General features: G+C 52.1%; 2 protein-coding genes across 2 annotated transcripts in view; one reads left to right on the forward strand and one right to left on the reverse strand.

Moving 5' to 3' along the window:
• The window catches only part of LOC110170694 (protein-lysine 6-oxidase-like), a 17222-nt gene extending 10360 nt beyond the window's left edge, over window positions 1-6862 (forward strand). Inside the window, exons 2-6 of the mRNA XM_020936378.1 lie at window positions 1680-1788; window positions 2658-2789; window positions 3796-3949; window positions 5822-5917; window positions 6743-6862. Coding sequence (XP_020792037.1) covers window positions 1680-1788; window positions 2658-2789; window positions 3796-3949; window positions 5822-5917; window positions 6743-6862 — 611 coding nt within the window. The remainder of the gene's footprint in view (window positions 1-1679; window positions 1789-2657; window positions 2790-3795; window positions 3950-5821; window positions 5918-6742) is intronic.
• A 2877-nt stretch (window positions 6863-9739) lies between these two features.
• p2rx7 (purinergic receptor P2X, ligand-gated ion channel, 7) overlaps window positions 9740-17500 on the reverse strand; it is a 15688-nt gene continuing 7927 nt past the window's right edge. The window contains exons 8-13 of the mRNA XM_055161853.1: window positions 15287-15423; window positions 14602-14692; window positions 14460-14525; window positions 11491-11595; window positions 10950-11057; window positions 9740-10423 (exon numbers count right to left, since the gene is read on the reverse strand). Coding sequence (XP_055017828.1) covers window positions 9905-10423; window positions 10950-11057; window positions 11491-11595; window positions 14460-14525; window positions 14602-14692; window positions 15287-15423 — 1026 coding nt within the window. The 3' untranslated portion in view covers window positions 9740-9904. The remainder of the gene's footprint in view (window positions 10424-10949; window positions 11058-11490; window positions 11596-14459; window positions 14526-14601; window positions 14693-15286; window positions 15424-17500) is intronic.

A 17500-nucleotide genomic window follows, 5' to 3' on the forward strand; every position in this document is an offset into this window, starting at 1 on the left:
GATGTTTGGCCACACAGGTGTCAGTCATGTTTAGAGTCCGACTGAGGTAAAAGATTGAGAGCCGTCTGTGTCCTGTCGCACCTGACGATGGTCCTGTCTGTGGCTCTGGAGTCTGTGGCTCTGGAGTCTGGAGTCTGCGGCTCTGGAGTCTACGACTCTGGAGTCTGAGGTTCTGGAGTCTGGAGTCTGTGGCTCTGGAGTCTGTGGCTCTGGAGTCTGTGGCTCTGGAGTCTGGAGTCTGCGGCTCTGGAGTCTACGACTCTGGAGTCTGAGGTTCTGGAGTCTGGAGTCTGTGGCTCTGGAGTCTGTGGCTCTGGAGTCTGAGGTTCTGGAGTCTGTGGCTCTGGAGTCTGGAGTCTGCGGCTCTGGAGTCTGAGGTTCTGGAGTCTGGAGTCTGTGGCTCTGGAGTCTGTGGCTCTGGAGTCTGTGGCTCTGGAGTCTGAGGTTCTGGAGTCTGCGGCTCTGGAGTCTGAGGTTCTGGAGTCTGTGGCTCTGGAGTCTGTGGCTCTGTGAGCTCTGGGCTCTGGAGTCTGCGGCTCTGGAGTCTGAGGTTCTGGAGTCTGTGGCTCTGGAGTCTGTGGCTCTGGAGTCTGCTGCTCTGGAGTCTGGAGTCTGCGGCTCTGGAGTCTGGAGTCTGCGGCTCTGGAGTCTGAGGTTCTGGAGTCTGTGGCTCTGGAGTCTGAGGTTCTGGAGTCTGCGGCTCTGGAGTCTGAGGTTCTGGAGTCTGTGGCTCTGGAGTCTGTGGCTCTGGAGTCTGAGGCTCTGGAGTCTGAGGTTCTGGAGTCTGTGGCTCTGGAGTCTGTGGCTCTGGAGTCTGAGGCTCTGGAGTCTGTGGCTCTGGAGTCTGTGGCTCTGGAGTCTGGAGTCTGCGGCTCTGGAGTCTGAGGTTCTGGAGTCTGTGGCTCTGGAGTCTGTGGCTCTGGAGTCTGAGGTTCTGGAGTCTGAGGTTCTGGAGTCTGAGGTTCTGGAGTCTGTGGCTCTGGAGTCTGTGGCTCTGGAGTCTGAGGCTCTGGAGTCTGTGGCTCTGGAGTCTGTGGCTCTGGAGTCTGCGGCTCTGGAGTCTGAGGTTCTGGAGTCTGTGGCTCTGGAGTCTGTGGCTCTGGAGTCTGTGGCTCTGGAGTCTGGAGTCTGCGGCTCTGGAGTCTGAGGTTCTGGAGTCTGTGGCTCTGGAGTCTGAGGTTCTGGAGTCTGAGGTTCTGGAGTCTGAGGTTCTGGAGTCTGCGGCTCTGGAGTCTGGAGTCTGTGGCTCTGGAGTCTGGAGTCTGCGGCTCTGGAGTCTCTGAGCGTCACGTTGTGTCTTTCACTTTCACAAACCAGTTTCGTGGTGCAGATGTTCGGGTTCGTGCTTGGACAGTTTTGTTCTTCAGAGCAGTTTGAGTTTGAGTTGAGATGTTTCAGTGAGTTTGGAGCAGATCTGGAGTCCAGACTTCAGCTGCTGAATGAAGCTCTGACCCTGATGGTTTTGTCGACTGTGAGGAGCACGTCTCTGGAGCTCCCCGTGTGAGCGCCCTGTGTGAGCGCCCTGTGTGAGTGCCCTCATGTGGCACCAGTTTTAGAAGGACGTTTTGCTCAACTGATTTAGTCTCAATGTTACTAAAATGTTCCAAAAATGTCAAAGACAAATCAAAAGTCTCACATTAAACCCTCTCCCCTCACTCTGTCTCTGTTCTCTGTCTCAGGTCTTCCAGATTTGGTTCCAGACCCGGTTTATCTCCAGAGTGGTTCTTACGTCCAGAGAGTCCCGATGTACAACCTGCGCTGCGCCGCCGAAGAAAACTGCCTCTCCTCGTGAGTCATAGACCAACATACACCAACCCCCACTACCATACACCACCATACACTGATCCCCACGACCACAGACCGACAGTAGTTTTGGTTCATGTCATCAGGTTCTTTTTTCAGACCCAGAGTTTGTTTTGGTCCTGACAGTTTGTTCTGCTCCTCTTCCTCTTGGTCTTGGTCTGGTGATGTTTCTGTGGTGTCGCTCAGTTGGTTTAAACAGGTTTAGGAGAAAGAGAAAAGCTGATTCTGGACTGGGACGAGCAAACATCACTGGGACTAACAAAAACAAACACGTCGCTGGATTAAAGAGGAAATCGAAACACGGAAACGTGTCCACGAGACGATAAACCGTGACAAGGGTCTTGTTTCCTCTCACACTCCTAGATTGTGTGGTGAGGAAGTGCGTCTGCAGGTGGCGCTGTCGTCTTGACTCCACCGAGACCAAGACACAGACAAAACCTGTTTACACCAACTGAGCCACGACACAGAAACATCACCAGACGAAGACGAAGAGGAAGAGGAGCAGAACAAACTGTCAGGACCAAAACAAACTCTGGGTCTGAAAAAAGAACCGAAGAACATGAATGATCAGAAGACCAGATGAACCTCGTTGGACTGGTGTTGGTTTAATCAGAGGCTGCACTAGCGCTGGTTCCTGATTGGCTGTCGCACTAGCGCTGGTTCCTGATTGGCTGTTGTGTTCGGCTCTGATGGAGCAGATTCTGTGGAAAAATCGACCGGAATGTTCTGTACAGACCTCAGGGACTTGAGGGACATGAGGTTGAGATTTATGCCCTAAAGTGTGTCCTTTCTCTCCTCCTCCCACTCTTCTCTTCTCTCTTTCTTCTCTTTTTCTCTCTTTCTTCTCTCTTCAGTTCTGCTCATTTCTCTCAGGATTATGACACCAGAGTTTTGTTGAGATTCACTCAGAGAGTCAAGAACCAGGGAACGTCCGACTTCCTCCCGTCCCGACCGCGCTACGCCTGGGAGTGGCACTCCTGTCACCAGTAACTATCTCTAATACTAACCTATAAACTCTACAGACTGCAGGGGGCGCCGTCCTGTCACCAGTAACTATCTCTAATACTAACCTATAAACTCTACAGACTGCAGGGGGCGCCGTCCTGTCACCAGTAACTATCTCTAATACTAACCTATAAACTCTACAGACTGCAGGGGGCGCCGTCCTGTCACCAGTAACTATCTCTAATACTAACCTATAAACTCTACAGACTGTAGGGGGCGCCGTCCTGTCACCAGTAACTATCTCTAATACTAACCTATAAACTCTACAGACTGCAGGGGGCGCCGTCCTGTCACCAGTAACTATCTCTAATACTAACCTATAAACTCTACAGACTGTAGGGGGCGCCGTCCTGTCACCAGTAACTATCTCTAATACTAACCTATAAACTCTACAGACTGCAGGGGGCGCCGTCCTGTCACCAGTAACTATCTCTAATACTAACCTATAAACTCTACAGACTGTAGGGGGCGCCGTCCTGTCACCAGTAACTATCTCTAATACTAACCTATAAACTCTACAGACTGCAGGGGGCGCCGTCCTGTCACCAGTAACTATCTCTAATACTAACCTATAAACTCTACAGACTGTAGGGGGCGCCGTCCTGTCACCAGTAACTATCTCTAATACTAACCTATAAACTCTACAGACTGCAGGGGGCCGCCGTCTGTCACCAGTAACTATCTCTAATACTAACCTATAAACTCTACAGACTGTAGGGGGCGCCGTCCTGTCACCAGTAACTATCTCTAATACTAACCTATAAACTCTACAGACTGTAGGGGGCGCCGTCCTGTCACCAGTAACTATCTCTGCACTCTACACACACACAGACTGTAGGGAGATTTATCCACATGTGATCAGACTGGACTCTTCTACCTGTCCTCACCTGTCCTCACCTGTCCTCACCTGTCTTCACCTGTCGTCACCTGTCGTCACCTGTCCTCACCTGTCCTCACCTGTCCTTGTCCCTGTCCCTGTCCTGTCAGTCACTTCCACAGTATGGACGAGTTTTCTGTGTACGAGTTGTTGGACTCGGGGAATCGCGCCGTCGCCGAAGGACACAAGGCGTCGTTCTGTCTCGAAGACACGTCCTGTGACCCGGGATATTACAGACGCTACGCCTGCACGTCCCACACCCAGGTCAGGACTAAACCAGGACTAAACCAGGACTAAACCAGGTCTAAACCAGGACCAGACCAGGACTAAACCAGGACTAAACCAGGACTAAACCAGGACCAAGACCAGGACCAGGACCTAAGACCAGGACTAAACCAGGACCAGACCAGGACTAAACCAGGACCAGACCAGGACTAACCAACCAGACTAAACCAGGACTAAACCAGGACTAAACCAGGACCAGACCAGGACTAAACCAGGACAAACCAGGACTAACCAGACCAGGACCAACCAGGACTAAACCGACCAGGACTAAACCAGGACTAAACCAGGACCAGGACTAAACCAGACTAAACCAGGACTAAACCAGGACCAGGACTAAACCAGACCAGGACTAAACCAGGACTAAACCAGGACTAAACCAGGACTAAACCAGACCAGGACTAAACCAGGACTAAACCAGGACTAAACCAGGACCAGACCAGGACTAAACCAGGACTAAACCAGGACTAAACCAGGACTAAACCAAGACCAGGACTAAACCAGGAAACCAGGACTAAACCAAGACCAGGACTAAACCAGGACTAAACCAGACCAGGACCTAAGACCAGGACTAAACCAGGACTAAACCAGGACTAAACCAGGACTAAACCAGGACTAAACCAGGACCAGACCAGGACAGACAGACTAAACCAGGACTAAACCAGGACTAACCAGGACCAGGACTAAACCAGGACTAAACCAGGACTAAACCAGGACTAAACCAGGACCAGACCAGACTAAACCAGGACTAAACCAGGACCAGACCAGGACTAAACCAGGACTAAGACCAGGACTAAACCCTAAACCAGGACTAAACCAGGACTAAACCAGGACCAGACCAGGACTAAACCAGGACTAAACCAGGTCTAAACCAGGACCAGACCAGGACTAAACCAGGATCAGACCAGGACCAGACCAGGACTAAACCAGGACTAAACCAGGACTAAACCAGGACTAAACCAGAACTAAACCAGGTCTAAACCAGGACCAGACCAGGACTAAACCAGGACTAAACCAGGACTAAACCAGGACTAAACCAGGACCAGACCAGGACTAAACCACGACTAAACCAGGACTAAACCAGGACCAGACCAGGACTAAACCAGGACCAGACCAGGACTAAACCAGGACTAAACCAGGATCAGACCAGGACCAGACCAGGACTAAACCAGGACTAAACCAGGACTAAACCACTAAACCAGGACCAGACCAGGACTAAACCAGGACTAAACCAGGACTAAACCAGGACTAAACCAGGTCTAAACCAGGACCAGACCAGGACCAGGACTAAACCAGGACTAAACCAGGACTAAACCAGGACCAGACCAGGACTAAACCAGGACTAAACCAGGTCTAAACCAGGACCAGACCAGGACTAAACCAGGACTCAGACCAGGACTAAACCAGGACTAAACCAGGACCAGACCAGGACTAAACCAGGACTAAACCAAAACTAAACCAGGACCAGACCAGGACTAAACCAGGACTAAACTACAGACGCTACACCTGCACGTCCCACACCCAGGTCTAAACCAGACTAAACCAAGACTAAACCAAGACTAAACCAGGACTAAACCAAGACTAAACCAGGACTAAACCAAGACTAAACCAGGACTAAACCAGGTCTAAACCAGGACCAGACCAGGACTAAACCAGGACTAAACCAAGACTAAACCAGGACTAAACCAAGACTAAACCAGGACTAAACCAGGTCTAAACCAGGACCAGACCAGGACTAAACCAGGACTAAACCAGGTCTAAACCAGGACCAGACCAGGACTAAACCAAGACTAAACCAAGACCAGACCAGGACTAAACCAGGACTAAACCAGGACTGAACCTGTATGTGTTCAGGGTCTGAGTCCGGGCTGTTATGACACGTACAGCGCAGACATCGACTGTCAGTGGATCGACATCACAGACGTGTCTCCGGGAAAATACGTCCTCAAGGTTTGATTTGTTTATTTATTTATTTATTTATGTGTTTGTTTGTTTGTTTATTTGTTTATTTAAAAAGCACAAACACAAACTGTGATCGGACGTGTGGCTCCATCTGGTGGTTGATGAAAGGAACTGCACCTCCGTCCCAGATCTGATCACGTCAGAAATGATTTGACCAGATTTCAGTTCAGCGTTTCCATGGAGACGTTCTTGTTTGACCTGGAATGTTCCGCAGTGTGGCATTAAACGTATCCAGAGTATTTACTAGTGTTTGATTGCAGGTGTTTGTGTTTTGTGTTTGTGTGTTTGTGTGTTTTATGTTTGTGTGTGTCTGTGTGTGTTTTGTGTGTGTTTGTGTCTGTGTGTGTGTGTTTGTGTGTGTCTGTGTGTGTTTTGTGTGTGTTTGTGTGTGTTTTGTGTGTGTTTGTGTGTGTTTTGTGTGTGTCTGTGTGTGTTTGTGTGTGTGTTTTGTGTGTGTCTGTGTGTTTTGTGTGTGTTTTGTGTGTTTGTGTGTGTTTTGTGTGTTTTGTGTGTGTTTGTGTGTGTTTTGTGTGTGTGTTTGTGTGTGTTTGTGTGTGTGTTTGTGTGGAAAATCCTGTGAGCAGAGTCGCCTCTCCACAGATCTGACCTGTAACTTGGCCTGGTGCCACCATGGTCTTGTTTCCATGGAGATAGATCTGTGAAAAGCTGCACTGCGGAGCATTTCGGGCAAAGCAGTGACATCTCCATGGAGACGAGCAGGGCCTGTTCTCGGCCGGGGGTCGTAGGTCAGAGGGGGCGGGGTCTCCGCTCGCCGGTCCGCAGACGTGGCGTGTGACTGTGTGCGTTGCCTAGGTGACGGTGAACCCGCGACACCGAGTCCCGGAGTCGAACTACAACAACAACATGGCCCGATGTGACGTCCACTACAGCGGCACGAGTGTACACGTGTCCGGCTGCTCCATCACAGCGTGAGACATACTACAAATACTACTACTAATACTACAAATACTACTACAAATACTACTACTACAACAAATATACTACTACTACAACAAATACTACTACTACTACAACAAACTACTACTACTACAACAAATACTACAACAAAATACTACTACTACAACAAATACTACTACTACTACAACAAATACTACTACTACAACAAATACTACAACAAATACTACTACTACTACAACAAACTACTACTACTACTACTACTACAACAAATACTACTACTACAACAAATACTACTACTACAACAAACTACTACTACTACTACTACAAATACTACTACTACACTACAACAAATACTACTACTACTACAACAAATACTACTACTACTACTACTACTACTACTAACATACTACTACTACAACAAACTACTACTACTACAACTAACTACTACTACTACTACTACAACAAACTACTACTACTACAACAAATACTACTACTACTACAACAAATACTACTACTACAACAAATACTACTACTACTACAACAAATACTACTACTACTACACTACTACTACAACAAATACTACTACTACTACAACATACTACTACTACTACAACAAAACTACTACTACTACTACAACAAATACTACTACTACTACAACAAATACTACTACTACTACAACAAACTACTACTACTACTACAACAAATACTACTACTACTACAACAAATATACTACTACTACAACAAATACTACTACTACTACTACAACAAATACTACTACTACTACTACTACTACTACTACTACTACTACAACAAACTACTACTACTACAACAAATACTACTACTACTACTACTACTACTACTACTAACAACTACTACTACTACAACAAATACTACTACTACTACAACAAATACTACTACTACTACAACAAATACTACTACTACTACAACTACTACTAACTACTACTACTACTACTACTACTACTACAACAAATACTACTACTACTACTACTACAACTAAACTACTACTACTACTACAACAAATACTACAAATACTACTACAACAAATACTACTACTACTACAACAAATACTACTACTACTACTACTACAACTACTACTACTACAACAAATACTACATACAACTACTACTACTACTACAACAAATACTACTACTACTACTACTACACTACAAATACTACTACTACTACAACAACTATACTACTACAACAAATACTACTACTACTACAACAAATACTACTACTACTACAACAAAATACTACTACTACTACAACAAATACTACTACTACTACAACAAATACTACTACTACAAATACTACTACTACTACAACTACTACAAACTACTACTACTACTACTACTACTACAACTACTACAACTACTACTACTACAACAAATACTACTACTACTACAACAAATACTACTACAACTACTACAACTACTACTACAACAAATACTACTACAACAAATACTACTACAACTACTACTACTACTACAACAACAAATACTACTACTACAACAATACTACTACAACAAATACTACTACTACTACTACAACAAATACTACTACTACTACAAATACTACTACAAATACTACTGCAAATACTACTACTACTGCAAATACTACTACTACTGCAAATACTACTACTACTGCAAATACTACTACTACTACTACAACAAACACTACTACTACAAATACTACTACTACTACTACTACAAATACTACTACTACTACAAATACTACTGCAAATACTGCAAATACTACAAATACTACTAATACTACTACAAATACTACTACTACTGCAAATACTACTGTAAATACTACAAATACTACTGCAAATACTACTACAAATACTACTACAAATACTACAACTACTAATACTACAAATACTACTACTAATACTGCAAATACTACAAATACTACTACTAATACTACTGCACTGCTGCTACTACTACTACTACTGCTTGTAGTATCACTAGTACTGTTAGTACTACTACAAATACTAATACTAATACTTTTATTCTAACTACTACTACTGCTGCTACTCATCTCAAAATCAATTCTATCCCTGGTTCAGTCCTGGTTTAGTCCTGGTTTAGTCCTGGTTTAGTCCTGGTTTAGTCCTGGTTCAGTCCTGGTTCAGTCCTGGTTCAGTCCTGGTTCAGTCCTGGTTTAGTCCTGGTTTAATTTCTTGTTGTTTCTTGTTGTTTTTCAGACACTGACATTTGGAGCTGGAGCTGAATTCTACTTGATTTAAATTTACATTTTACATTTTAATATTTTCAAATTCAGATTTTATTTATGAACTTTTCGTCGTTAAAGCTCCGGTGTGTCTCAGTGAGTCGAGTCAGGTCAGGTCAGGTCAGAGTGAGTCGGGTCGAGTCGGGTCGGGCTGTGACACACGGAAGCTTTAAGACGAATAAAACGACTGAATCATAAATTATACTTTTAATTAGACGAGTGCAGTTTTTTTTTTTTTTGTAAGGACTTTTGGTGCTGTAGACGTTTAGTGCTGTTATTTTATTTTATTTTTATTTGATGTTTCATGTTTTTGCTTTCACCACATTCAGAATAAAAATGCTTCATTATAAAACCGTCACTTTGTATTTTCTTTTATCACATTTGTCCACACGGTGTCACTGTTGAGTCAATAACAAACACTTTGGCTTTAGATTTGGTTCTGCAGTTTGTCGTTTCGTTTTTTCTTGTTGTGACGCTTCGACCAATCAGCACCAAGTATTTATCGAGCTCACTCCAGACAGGTGAAGGACAGGTGAGGGCAGGTGAGGGCAGGTGAAGGCAGGTGAAGGCAGGTGAGGGCAGGCAGGTGCAGGGCAGGTGGAGGGCAGGTGAGGGCAGGTGAGGGCAGGTGAAGGCAGGTGCAGGTGAAGGCAGGTGAGGGCAGGTGAAGGCAGGTGAGGGCAGGTGAAGACAGGTGAGGACAGGTTCATGGACTCAGACACAGAGACTCAGAGGCAGAACTCGGAGTTTTACAGAGTTTAATGAAAAAAAGAGACGATCAGAAAAGTTGGAGCTGCTTCCTCATTGGCCACTCTTGTCCAGGCCCCGCCCCTGCTGTGCTGTGATTGGCCGGACGCCGCTGTAGTGTCCGTCGTCGCTGGGGTAGCGCTGGCGGATGGTCCGGACGCAGCAGCGGGGGATGACGGGCGTGGCGTGCGAGGGCAGCGAGGGGGCGGGGCCGAACCTCCAGAGGACGTACTGGGCGTAGGCGCGGTGCCGCAGCTCCCTCGCGCTCCTGTGGGAGGCGCCCAGCGGGTCCTCGTACCGCAGACACGACTCCAGCAGGGGGCGCCACAACACGAGACGCTCGAACACCGGAGACGACGACAGACACGGCCCCGGGGCCACGCGGCAGCACAGCGCCTCCACCAGGACCGACGACGGACTGCAGCACGAGCACTTACACCAGGGGGGCGGGGCCACGGGGGGCGGGGTCACAGGAGTGGAGGGGGAGGAGTCAGAGGGTTTGTCGGACAGCGGGTGGATCTCGGGGTCGGACTGGAGCAGAGAGACGACGGCCTGGAAATGTCCGGGGTCGTCCTGCAGAGAAGAAAGAGAAAGAGAAAAAGAAAGAAAGAAAGACGGAGAGAAAGAGAGAGAGAGGGATTTAGACTGAGAAATAAAACTTTACACATTGTCTGAAGTGTTGCGCTGGAGGTTTGTGAAACTTCTGGTTAATGTGTAAGTGTGTATGTAAATGTGTGCGTGTAAATGTGTGTGTGTGTGTGTGTGTGTGTGTGTGTGTGTGTAAATGTGTGTGTGTGTGTGTGTGTATGTGTGTGTAAATGTGTGTGTGTGGTGTGTGTAAATGTGTGTGGGGTCGGGTCTCGGGGGTCGGGGTCTCAGGTCTCGGGGTCTCGGGGGTCGGGGTCTCGGGGTCGGGGTCTCGGGGTCGGGGTCTCGGGGTCTCGGGGTCTCGGGGTCTCGGGGTCTCGGGGTCTCGGGGTCGGGGTCTCGGGGGTCGGGGTCTCGGGGTCTCGGGGGTCTCGGGTCTCGGGGTCTCAGGTCTCGGGGTCTCGTCAGTCCAAGTGTCCAGGTGAGGTGTGGACAGATCTTCGGCGTTTACCTGGCGGCTCTGGACACTCATGGGTTTGACGTTCTGCAGGTTTTTCTTCTGAGACCTTTTCACCAAACGCACATGCGGCTCATCCACAAAAGACACACACAGCACCCCCTAAAGGACAGAAGACAGAGGAGGACAGAGGACACAGGACAGAGAGGACAGAGGACAGAGAGGACAGAGGACAGAGGACAGAGAGAGGACAGAGGACAGAGAGGACAGAGAGAGAGGACAGAGGACAGAGGAGGACAGAGGATAGAGGACACAGGACAGAGGACAGAGAGGACACAGAGGACAGAGGACACAGGAGGACAGAGAGGATAGAGGACACAGGACAGAGGAGGACAGAGGACAGAGGAGGACAGAGAGGATAGAGGACACAGGACAGAGAGGACAGAAGAGGACAGAGGACAGAGTGGAGGGAGTTTGAGAGAAACATTTGATCATAAATAATAATAAATCCTTTAGATATAGATCTTCTGTCCTATGTCCCTGTGTTTCAGCTGTAGCCCCGCCCCCTCCACACAGACCCCGCCCCCTCTCTCACCGTGGGCGTGTCCTGCAGAGCCTCCACTTTCTTCTCAGAATATCTGTGTCCCGCCTCCACAGAATAACACCTGGTGTCAATCAACCAATCGAGAAACACCGTCGTCTGAGAGAGAGAAGAAGAGAGAGAGAACAGAGAGAGAAGAAGAGAGAGAAGAAGAAGAGAGAGAAGAAGAAGAAGAGAGAGGGAAGAGAGAGAGAGAAGAAGAAGAGAGAGGAGAAGAGAGAAAGAAAGAGGACAGGGGGAGAAGAGAAGAGAGAGAAGAAAGGGAAAAGGAGAGAGTGTGAGGAAAAAAGAAAAGAGAAGAGAGAGAGAAAGACATGAAAGAGGGAGAGAGAAGAGAGACAGAGAAGGAGAGAGAAAAGAAGAGAGAAGAAAGGGAGAGAGGGAGGAAAGGAGAGACAAAAAAAGAGGGAAAGAAGAAAGGAGAGAGAAAAAGACATGAGAGAAGGAGAGAGAGAGATTAGAGTAGTTTTTAGAGTTTACTCAGATTAAAATCTTAAAACTCTTAAAGTGAGACTGAGTCCGGTCCGGGGAGTATGGTCCGGTCTGGTCCGGTGAGTCCGGTCTGGTCCAGTGAGTCCGGTGTGGGGAGTCCGGTCCGGTCCGGTGAGTCCGGTCCGGTGAGTCCGGTCCGGTGAGTCCGGTCCGGTGAGTCCGGTCCGTGGTCCGGTCCGGTCCGGTCGGTCGGTCGGTCCGGTGAGTCCGGTCGGTCGTCCGTCCGGTGAGTCCGGTCCGGTCGGTCCGGTCGGTCCGGTCCGGTCGGTCGGTCGGTCGGTCCGGTCCGGTGAGTCCGGTCCGGTCGGTCCGGTCCGGTGAGTCCGGTCCGGTCCGGTCCGGTCCGGTCCGGTGAGTCGGTCCGGTCCGGTCCGGTCCGGTCCGGTGAGTCCGGTCCGGTCCGGTCCGGTCCGGTGAGTCCGGTCCGGTCGGTCCGGTCCGGTCGGTGGTCCGGTCCGGTCCGGTCGTCCGGTCCGGTCGGTCCGGTCCGGTCCGTCCGGTCGGTCCGGTCCGGTGAGTCCGGTCCGGTGGTCCGGTCGGTCCGGTCCGGTCCGGTCCGGTCCGGTGTCCGGTCCGGTGTGTCCGGTCCGGTCGGTCCGGTGTGTCCGGTCCGGTGTGTCCGGTCCGGTGAGTCCGGTCCGGTGTGTCCGGTCCGGTGAGTCCGGTCCGGTGTCCGGTCCGGTGGTCCGTGTGTCCGGTCCGGTGAGTCCGGTCCGGTGTGTCCGGTCCGGTGTGTCCGGTCCGGTCCGGTGTGGGGAGTCCGGTCCGGTCCGGTGTGGGGAGTCCGGTCCGGTCTGGTCCGGTCCGGGGAGTCCGGTGTGGGGAGTTCGGTCCGGTCTGATACGGTCCGGGGAGTCTGGTCCGGTCTGGTCCGGGGAGTCCGGTGTGGGGAGTTCGGTCCGGTCTGATACGGTCCGGGGAGTCCGGTCCGGTCCGGTCCGGGGAGTCCGGTGGGGAGTCCGGTGGGGGGGTCCGGTTGGGGAGTCCGGTGTGGGGAGTCCGGTCGGTCCGGTCGGTCCGGGGAGTCCGGTCCGGTGGGTCCGGTCCGGTGGGTCCGGTCCGGTGGGTCCGGTCCGTGGTCCGGTCCGGTCCGGTCCGAGTCCGGTCCGGTCCGGTCCGGTGGTCCGGGATCCGGTCCGAGTCGGTCCGGTCCGGTGAGTCCGGTCCGGTCGGTCCGGTCCGGTGAGTCCGGTCCGGTCGGTCCGGTCGGGAGTCCGGTCGGTCCGGTCCGGTCCGGGAGTCCGGTCCGGTCCGGTCGGTCGGTCCGGTGAGTCCGGTCCGGTCGGTCCGGTCCGGTGAGTCCGGTCCGGTCGGGTCCGGTCCGGTGAGTCCGGTCCGGTCGGTCCGTCCGTCCGGTGGGGAGTCCGGTCCGGTTGAGTCCGGTCCGGTGAGTCCGTCCGGTCCGGTGAGTCCGGTCCGGTGTGTCCGGTCCGGTGAGTCCGGTCCGGTGTGTCCGGTCCGGTGTGTCCGGTCCCGTGTGGGGAGTCCGGTCCGGTCTGGTCCCGTCCGGTCCGGTGGTCCGGTCCGGTCCGGTGTGGGGAGTCCGGTCCGGTCCGGTGTGGGAGTCCGGTCCGGTCCGGTCCGGTCCTGGGGAGTCCGGTCCGGGTGGGGAGTCGGTCCGGTCTGGTCCGGTCCGGGGAGTCCGGTCCGGTCGGTCCGGGGAGGTCCGGTCCTGGGGAGTCCGGTCCGGTCCGGTCCGGTCCTGGGGAGTCCGGTCCGTCCGGTCTGGGGAGTCCGGTCCGGTCTGGGGGAGTCCGGTCCGGTCCTGGGGAGTCCGGTCTGGGGAGTCCGGTCCGTCCGGGTCTGGGGAGTCCGGTCTGGGGGAGTCCGGTCCGGTCCGGTCCGGTCTGGGGGGGAGTCCGGTCCGGGGAGTCCGGTCCGGTCTGGGGAGTCCGGGGGTCCGGTCTGGGGAGTCCGGTCCGGTCTGGGGAGTCGGTCGGTCTGGGGAGTCCGGTCCGGTCCGGTCTGGGGAGTCCGGTCCGGTCCGGTCTGGGGAGTCCGGTCCGGTCCGGTCGGTCTGGGGAGTCCGGTCTGGGGAGTCCGGTCCGGTCTGGGGAGTCCGGTCCGGTCCGGTCTGGGGAGTCTGGGGGGTCCGGTCTGGGGAGTCCGGTCGTCGGTCTGGGTCTGGGAGTCCGGTCTGGGGAGTCCGGTCTGGGGAGTCCGGTCCGGTCTGGGGAGTCCGGTCCGGTCCGGTCTGGGGAGTCCGGTCCGGTCCGGTCCGGTCTGGGGGAGGTCCGGTCTGGGGAGTCCGGTCCGGTCGGTCCGGTCTGGGGAGTCCTGGGGAGTCCGGTCTGGTCTGGGAGTCCGGTCGGTCGGTCGTCGGGGGGGAGTCCGGTCTGGGGATCCGGTCCGAGTCCGGTCGGTCGTCGGTCTGGGGAGTCCGGTCCGGTCTGGTCTGGGGAGTCCGGTCCGTCCTGGGGAGTCCGGTCCGGTCCGGTCTGGGGAGTCCGGTCTGGGGAGTCCGGTCTGACCAGGGCGTAGTAAGACAGGGTGGAGCCGATGTAGAGCAGGAGCTGGATGAAGCTGAAGCGTCCGGCCTGAAACAACGACACAAGTACAAAATAAATCAAATAAAATAAAGAGTGAAAGTGATTTTGTGTCGTTTCCTCAGACCTGCCCAAAGACGAGAACATCGAAACGAATCCCGAACGCTTTAAACAACGTCCTCTCCTCCACACCGTCCACCACATGGAACCGAGAAAACCTGGAACAAGACCCGGATTAGACCTGGTTTAGTCCTGGTTTAGTCTTGGTTCAGTCCTGGTTTAGTCCTGGTCGAGACCTGTAGTTGAGTCCTGGTTTAGTCCTGGTCCAGACCTGTAGTTGAGTCCTGGTCCAGACCTGTAGTTGAGTCCTAGTCCAGACCTGTAGTTGAGTCCTGGACTAGTCCTGGTCCAGACCTGTAGTTGAGTCCTGGTCTAGTTCTAGTCCAGACCTGTAGTTGAGTCCTGGTCTAGTTCTAGTCCAGACCTGTAGTTGAGTCCTGGTCTAGTTCTAGTCCAGACCTGTAGTTGAGTCCTGGTCCAGACCTGTAGTTGAGTCCTGGTCCAGACCTGTAGTTGAGTCCCGGTCTAGTCCTGGTCCAGACCTGTAGTTGAGTCCCGGTCGAGTCCTGGTACAAACCTGTAGTTGAGTCCCGGTTTAGTCCTGGTACAAACCTGTAGTTGAGTCCCGGTCTAGTCCTGGTCCAGACCTGTAGTTGAGTCCCGGTCTAGTCCTGGTCCAGACCTGTAGTTGAGTCCCGGTCTAGTCCTGGTCCAGACCTGTAGTTGAGTCCCGGTCTAGTCCTGGTCCAGACCTGTAGTTGAGTCCTGGGGACAGGGTTTTGTTGGACAGTTTCTGGTCGACTCGTCTGAAGCTGTACTGGGGCAGACAGCGGTGAGTCAGACGGTCCAGGTTACAGTCCCACTTAATCTGCACAGCGATGACGCCCCCCTGTGGACAGAGAGAAAATTACAGCACAGAGAGAGAGAGAGAGCCCCCTGTGGACAGAAAGAGAATTACAGCACAGAGAGAGCGCCCCCTGTGGACAGAGAGAAAATTACAGCACAGAGAGAGAGAGAGAGAGCCCCCTGTGGACAGAGAGAGAATTACAGCACAGAGAGAGCGCCCCCTGTGGACAGAAAGAGAATTACAGCACAGAGAGAGCGCCCCCTGTGGACATGGAGAGAATTACAGCACAGAGAGAGCGCCCCCTGTGGACAGAGAGAGAATTACAGCACAGAGAGAGCGCCCCCTGTGGACATGGAGAGAATTACAGCACAGAGAGAGCGCCCCCTGTGGACAGAGAGAGAATTACAGCACAGAGAGAGCGCCCCCTGTGGACAGAGAGAGAATTACAGCACAGAGAGAGCGCCCCCTGTGGACATGGAGAGAATTACAGCACAGAGAGCGAGCGCCCCCTGTGGACATGGAGAGAATTACAGCACAGAGAGAGCGCCCCCTGTGGACACAGAGAGAATTACAGCACAGAGAGAGCGCACCCCCTGTGGACATAGAGAGAATTACAGCACAGAGAGAGCGCCCCCTGTGGACAGAGAGAGAATTACAGCACAGAGAGAGAGAGAGCGCCCCCTGTGGACAGAAAGAGAATTACAGCACAGAGAGAGCGCCCCCTGTGGACATGGAGAGAATTACAGCACAGAGAGAGAGCGCCCCCTGTGGACATGGAGAGAATTACAGCACAGAGAGAGCGCCCCCTGTGGACAGAGAGAGAGTTACAGCACAGAGAGAGCGCCCCCTGTGGACAGAGAGAGTGTTACAGCACAGACAGAGAGCGCCCCCTGTGGACAGAAAGAGAATTACAGCACAGAGAGAGCGCCCCCTGTGGACAGAGAGAGAGTTACAGCACAGAGAGAGCGCCCCCTGTGTTACAGCACAGAGAGAGTGTTACGAGCACAGACAGAGAGCGCCCCCTGTGGACAGAGAGAGAATTACAGCACAGAGAGAGCGCCCCCTGTGTTACAGACAGAGAGAGAAGAATTACAGCACAGAGAGAGCGCCCCCTGTGGACAGAGAGAGAATTACAGCACAGCACAGAGAGAGCGCCCCCTGTGAGACAGAGAGAGAATTACAGCACAGAGAGAGCGCCCCCTGTGGACATGGAGAGAATTACAGCACAGAGAGAGAGCGCCCCCTGTGGAGAGTTACAGACAGAGAGAGAATTACAGCACAGCACAGAGAGAGCGCCCCCTGTGGACATGGAGAGAATTACAGCACAGAGAGAGCGCCCCCTGTGGACAGAGAGAGAATTACAGCACAGAGAGAGCGCCCCCTGTGAACATGGAGAGAATTACAGCACAGAGAGAGCGCCCCCTGTGGACAGAGAGAGAGTTACAGCACAGAGAGAGCGCCCCCTGTGGACAGAAAGAGAATTACAGAGAGAGCACAGAGAGAGAGAGCGCCCCCTGTGGACAGAGAGAGAGAGAGATTACAGCACAGAGAGAGCGCCCCCTGTGGACAGAGAGAGAATTACAGCACAGAGAGAGACAGAGAGAGCGCCCCCTGTGGACAGAGAGAGAGATTACAGCACAGAGAGAGCGCCCCCTTGAACAGAGAGAGAATTACAGCACAGAGAGAGAGAGCGCCCCCTGTGGACAGAGAGAGTTACAGCACAGAGAGAGAGAGACAGAGAGAGAGTTACAGCACAGAGAGAGCGCCCCCTGTGGACAGAAAGAGTTACAGAGAGAGAGAGAGTTACAGAACAGAGAGAGCGCCCCCTGTGGACAGAGAGAGTCACAGCACAGAGAGAGCACCCCCTGTGGACAGAGAGAATTACAGCACAGAGAGAGTGCCCCCTACTGCACCAGAAGTTGTCATCCGCATGTTTCCAAACATCTTTTAGTGACTTGTGTCCAAGTCTCTCCAAAGTCCATCTGTGACATGTTTGTGCCACATGATCCATCTGCACCGTGAGGACCTCAGGGACCGGCCTCCTGCTCTAGTCTTGGTTTCGTCCTGCTCTAGTCTTGGTTTCGTCCTGCTCTAGTCTTGGTTTCGTCCTGCTCTAGTC

The sequence above is a fragment of the Boleophthalmus pectinirostris genome, unplaced genomic scaffold (assembly GCF_026225935.1).
Source record: "Boleophthalmus pectinirostris isolate CB_2022bp ecotype Guang Dong unplaced genomic scaffold, ASM2622593v1 HiC_scaffold_4, whole genome shotgun sequence".
Taxonomy (NCBI): Eukaryota; Metazoa; Chordata; class Actinopteri; order Gobiiformes; family Gobiidae; genus Boleophthalmus; species Boleophthalmus pectinirostris.